The sequence below is a fragment of the Syzygium oleosum genome, unplaced genomic scaffold (genome assembly GCF_021117445.2).
Source record: "Syzygium oleosum isolate NSW1041296 unplaced genomic scaffold, Sole_v2.1 Sole_v2.04, whole genome shotgun sequence".
Taxonomy (NCBI): domain Eukaryota; kingdom Viridiplantae; phylum Streptophyta; class Magnoliopsida; order Myrtales; family Myrtaceae; genus Syzygium; species Syzygium oleosum.
In genome coordinates this window covers 4397770-4403994 of record NW_026607488.1, presented here as the reverse complement: position 1 = coordinate 4403994, position 6225 = coordinate 4397770, and the positions used below count along the sequence as shown (strand labels likewise).

The following is a 6225-nucleotide window of genomic DNA, read 5'->3' as shown; positions in this document are numbered from 1 at the left end:
TTTGTGATCAAAAAATTAGATTAGGGTAAATTTGTCACAAGTGTATCAGTTTAGGATTTTTGGTGATTAAAAAATTAGTTTGGGGTAATTTATCTCAAATATACTAGTTTGGGATTTTTTGTGGTATTAATCTTTAAAAAAATTTAGGGTTTTGTTGGCCTGATTTTCCCAAGAGTCAAAAATTAAATTTTTTTATTTTATTTTCTCATTAAAATCGAAAATATTATCCATAATTTATATGGTTTACATTAGGAGATTGTTAAAGGGTGGGTTTCCATATACTTTGTTAAGCATTGCAGCTTTTAATGTATTGCCTTTCTCGTGTGTTTTGTATAGTCGATGTCTTGAAAAATCGAAACATTTATGCCTATAGTATGCTTGATAAGTGCCCGGTGGACATTCGATATCAAGACCATCCATTACAAAGGTCTAACTATGTGTCTCATGAGATTTGAAAAAAAATAGCAAAAATCACTTCAAACAAACTCTTAAATGCTATCTTTATCGTTCAATTTGAGTTACGTGCAAGTTTTAATAAATCTCACTTATTTTTTTCCCCAAAATTAATTGTCTCGATTGCTTTAGAAATATGAAAAGTTGTACTACAAGGGTACCCAATATTTACTCGACAAAAGTTGCCAACACGCAAGCACCTGGTGAATAATTATTGGGCACACCCGCACATGAGAACGTGATGCATCTGAACATCAAATTTGTTCGGACTCCAAGTGAAGTCCACATGATTTGATTGCTCATGTGTATTGGGTTTACATGAGTCTAGTACGAGATACAAGCATTGATCTACTTAGAAGTTATCATTACGTTCGCTCATAATCAGTCCCCGATTCAAATGTTCATATTTTGTTGGATGATGCACGAATAGTTAGGTTCCCATTCAATGGGAAGATGAATATAACTTAATGATTAAAACCCTATTTAAGATAGTTACTTGCTAAGAGTTACCGAGCGGGTTCTTAGTCGATACAACTTTGGCTAGTCATAAAACAAGCCCTCGACTTTTACCTTATTTACTCTTTAACCAGCCCTGGAACAGGAAAAAGGGTGTGGCCATACCGGCATTAATGCACAGGATCCCATCAGCCCTGGAATGGAGATAGTTCGAAGTCTCTATTATTGATACTCAACTTTCACCCACCATTATAATTGGCTTCACTTAGAATCATTTACTCTCCATGCATGGTATGTAAGTGTGATGCTTTTGGCCCCTCAACAAGACACTTTCAGACAAACAAAAATTGAAGTCGCGGGCTTTCAATTCCCCTAATCTTCATCCAATTTCATTGCCACCCTTTCCATTAAGAAACAAGACATGTCTCCTGGCTCTTCATTGATTCTACCGGACACTTTTCCCCCACCTTCGAAAAAATTCAAATAAGATCGTACGTGGGGAACGCACACCATTCATAGGTGTCGGCCTACTAGATGTTAATGCACTTGACTATTGATTATGGATTGGAAGCATCTCAGCACTTGGTCAACGAGGGTTAGTTGAGATAATGCGGAACCCAACTACTCTTCAATCAACAGAAGGATACACTTCGTGTCGTTTATGAGATAATCATGCGCGTACCTCTGTTTTTGTTCCCCGCTTCATCTTTCTTGCAATGCTGACCATCTTGATCATGACTTATCATTGTGATTAAGGGAGCATCATTATTAGTGGGAAGGACAAACATGTGTCCTGTAAATTCAAGGTTGCAATCCCTGATGAACAGATGCTTCCAACACATGACCGAGATTACTGATCCATCAGGCAGGATACAGTAGGCTGGAACTAGTGCCACTATGTTAGGACTTGAATACCCAAAGAATGGTGCTCGCGAAGCTGTTCCCAAGTTTTCAGAAGTAAAATTTCATTCCCATGGGGGCATCGGGGACCCGGTCCCAGAGCAATAGTTACATTTAGTCCATTTGTAATATATAGCAGCATGACAGCTTCGTGTGTATACAGTATTCAATGCAATTCCCACAGACCCAAGAGTTTGCTGTTTCATGGAGTTGCGGGCAAGGCTTCAGTATGGCTATGATAATCCACAAAACAATGGCGTAATGGAGAAACGGGTCACAGCTATACCAAAAAGCCAATTGATGGAGGCAATCCTCCTAGATTTCCAGCAGTCAGATTGAAGGGATGGTGAGTTCAAGCATAACAGACATTACTAGTCACTCGTCGTCAGGAGGCAGCGTAGGGCTTTTAGAACACATATCAATCTTATGAAGCTCTCTCATCTTAGTGGCCGGACGGCATAAACCTGGAGATTTCCCCACTTTGGTCATTTTTTTCTAGGTAAAAAGAGAGGCTAAAACAAGCAATGAAATTGCAACTCTCTTACCTGAACATTTTGGGATGTCCCACACCGCAACTGATGTAGGTGTGCATCGAGGATCACATATTGCTCGGTTGTCCTCATGATATACGTTCATAGCGAGCATCCACGAACCAATAGTAACATCCTCATTGCTAAACATTCTCAAGCTGAGAGCCAAAAATTGCACTGTCTCAGCTGTAGAAGAAACTTAGACACGAGAATCAAAAAGCCGCTCTAGATGGAAAGAGAGACGTAACCATGTAATCTACAATGACATGAACAGGTGGTAGAAGAATGAAACGAAAATCCAGGGAAAATACAGAAATATGATGAGCACATCCAAGATGACACGCTTGTTGTTATGTCCAAGATGAACAGTCCTGGTAATCCAATATTTTTTTGGGTCAAAATGGTAATCCAATTTAGCCACACAGAATTATCTGCAAATTGGATTTCCATGTGCTAAAGAAGCTTATTAACCACCACAAATGCAATTGACCACAGTTCTTTGCTCTGCTTGCTTTGGATATAAAAGTTTATCAGGGACATAAATACATGAAGATCACAACACGAATGTAAAGTTGTCCAGTCCGTGAATCAAGAATGTAGAGTTCCAACTATCTCAAATTCACCTAATAAGAGAAGTTCGACAATCAGGAAAATAAAAAGGAGAACATGGCAGGAAAAAAAGTAATACTAAAAGAGCTAATGGGCTGCACAGATTTGTAGAAATGACATACCTGTTATTTCTAGCAGTAGCAAGTGAAGCTACCACTTCTGCAGACAGAACGTACATAGGGCCATACCCATGCAAGAAATATTCAGTTCCAATCAGATGGCCTGATTTTTCATACCTGAAAGGTACATATTAACAAATTAAAAAGTCTCTAGACAGGACGAGGTCCAAATACAAATTCCCGAACGCAACCAAGCCACATAAAAGTAAAAAATTTCACAACTCTGTAGAGTGTAGAGCACTTACCATTTCAGCTTCGGGTCAGTTACGACTGGCCCTTTCTTCATGCATCCGATGTAAGTAAGAGAATGTTTTCGCTCTTTAGCTAATAAAGTCGCAAGACGATCTGACACATTGGGAATCTACCATTAAACTGCATTGGAGCCAAGGACCACTACTCAAAGAGATTCACACACTTAGATATACCTGGACGCAGATATATATCGTCATCCGCCTTAACATAATACTCTGCTTCAAAAAGTTCAAATGCTGCCTTAAAATATGCCAGCCTGACAGGTAGACCATTACTACATAAGCTCTCATGATTCATAATCATCAACCACGCTGCACATAAAAAGTAGCGGCTCTTACGTCTTGTATGGGAGCCTTAAATATTCTTCTTCGACATCAATGAGCATGAAATCCTTATACTCATCGACCTCTTTCTGAAGTCTGGTCATCTTCGTCGCATCCTTTGATCGCCCAATCACAAATCTAAAAGACAAACCAGTAGCTTGTTCCAACCTATGGATAAGAGCAATGAAGGAGTCTATGCCACATATGGGAACATGCAAAGCAAAAAAGTAAAATCCGGTCGGGAGCAAGAATTCCTAATGTGAAGCAATACTCGTTGCGTAATTCTGTCTCAAAGTATGAACAGAGAACAGAGTGCCATCTTGAGAGCTAAGTACAACAAATATCATTTGCAGTTTGCACCAAATAATCTGGCTAGCTGAGTATAGCTCATAACCTCCAATATGAACTCCCCAATTGCAGAGTTCCATATTAAACTATCCAATTCCACACATAAATCGCACTTGCGAACATTTGACCATGAGCAGATAATATAAGAGGAAGTCCTGCATTTTCATTTGTTAGGCCTTCACTTCCTAAAACCGAGGGAAAGAGCACATTTGGCGGAGCACATTTGCTTCCTTTGTGAACTAGGAGACAGTTGCCCTCTAAACCTCAGTCTATTTGTTCAAAAGTACTGTAGCATTGTCTTGGCTATTTCTGAACATTGATTTACAGTAAAAAACTCTGGATCACCACATAACAACAGAATCAACCATCTAATACACTAGCTAAAATCCCAAAAACCAAGCTCAAAGCCATAGTACTAAACACCAACAATGCGATCCCCATTTTTTGATTTTGACACCTGCACTGAGCACCCAATCAATGAAAGATGAAAACTTTACACGAACCCAAGAGCAAGTACCTCAAAAGCCCATCAGGGTCAGAAGCAAGCCAAGTGCTCCTAATAGCAGCTCGGCGATCGGCAGAGTCAAACCCGGTCTGAATGCCAACGAGACCCAAAAGCTTGGGACGATCCGCCGCCGTAGCCAACCCGCCGTTGCCACCATCACCGAGCTTTCTCGAACCGGAAGCCGAGTATAAAGCCCGGAAAGTGTCCACGCTCCTTCCGCACCGGAAGACGGGCGAGGGCCCCGGCCGCCGGAGAGCATAGAGAGAGAAGGAGACTCCGGCGACGCCGATCGCGAGGGAGACGACCGAGAAGGCGACGACGGGCAGGAGAATCCGGCGGGAGTAGGGAGGAGCGGGAGCGGGTCTGTGGGGCTTGTCGGGCTTGGAGGTGTAGGAGGGTGCGGCGGACGACGGCGGAGGAGAAGCGGAGGTGCGGTGGTGAGAGAGGAGTGGCATTTCTGGTGCGAGCTCGGGCGCTAGAGCTGGATCATTTGGTGGAGATGGATGGAACCAGAGGGGTGTTCTTGATTTGCTCTTCTGGTTGCTCGGTCGCTGGGAAGCTCGAGCGGGGACGTGGAAGTACTACCACCATCTTACCTCTTACACTTCCCTCCTCCTGTTCTCTCTCTGGCAGCCGTTGCAGTTCGTGTCTTGACCCTATGCAATTTGAGATTGACAATGACTTTCTGTCTTGAAAACATCTGCAGCTTATACAAATTTTTTTTGGAAAAATTTCAAATAAAGATTCGAAGTGTTCTCACTTTTTCAAATAAGGACTTCAAATAAATTTTGTGTCAAACAAGGGCTTGAAGTGAATTTATGTTATCAAATAAGAACATGAAATGGCTATAATAGTTTCAAATAGAGACCTCACCCCATCGGCTGGCCAAATTTTCCGACCGACTAAAGGTATTTTCGTTCAAAAATAATTTTAACATAAATTTTAGTTAAATTATATTTAAAATTAAAAAAAGTAAAACAGGGGCAGGGCTGGCAGCCAGTCCTGCCCGCCTGTGGCCGTCGCCCCATCGCCGATGGGGCGGCGATGATGGCCACAGGCGGGGGTGGCCTCCCCCTTTTTTTATTTTATTTTTTTAAAACTTTAGCTTTTTTTTTCATTGTTTAGTTTTTTTTTATGGAAAAAAACTTGAAAGGAAAAAAATCAAAAAAATTAAAAGACGAAAATGACCTTGACTCCGGTGAGGTAAGGCCCTTTTTTGAGATTGAGATGGCCACTTTAGACCTTTATTTGAAATAAGGTTCACTTCAGACCCTTATTTGAGAAAATGAGGGCATTTCGAGTCCTTATTTGATACATGTTTACTTCAGGCCTCTATTTGAGAAAATGAGAGCACTTTGGGTTATTATTTGAAATTTTCCTTTTTTTTTTTGGTTAGATGCAGCTAATACATTTCGCGTACTCGATTTAGATTAGAAGTAATTGGTTCCCGGTCCAGTCCGATTTCAAGGTAGAATCCGGAATCGGACCGGGAGGATCGGTTCCCAAATGTAGGAACCGAGGATTGGACAGGTTGGTCCTAGAACAGAGAACTGGACGAGACCAGTGGTCCGATTTGGTCCAATGAACCGGTCGCTTTTTTTTCCCACTACTTGATGTCATATTTTCATACCGAATTAAGTGATGTGTATGCAATGATTCTCAAATTGGAAAACCGAATCATAAAACGTGCTTCACTTGGGGCTTAGTTCACATTTTACTAATTTTTTTGA

General features: G+C 41.2%; 1 protein-coding gene across 1 annotated transcript; it reads right to left on the bottom strand.

Moving 5' to 3' along the window:
• Window positions 1–1857: 1857 nt before the first annotated feature.
• Window positions 1858–5176, bottom strand: LOC115674429 (probable beta-1,3-galactosyltransferase 12). Its single transcript, XM_030596823.2, has 7 exons — window positions 4508–5176; window positions 3658–3810; window positions 3493–3575; window positions 3313–3412; window positions 3071–3184; window positions 2355–2497; window positions 1858–2273 (listed from the first exon to the last, which is right to left on the bottom strand). The coding sequence occupies exons 1-7, from the start codon at window positions 4948–4950 to the stop codon at window positions 2185–2187; spliced, it is 1125 nt and encodes a 374-aa protein (XP_030452683.1). The 5' UTR covers window positions 4951–5176; the 3' UTR covers window positions 1858–2184.
• Window positions 5177–6225: the final 1049 nt, after the last annotated feature.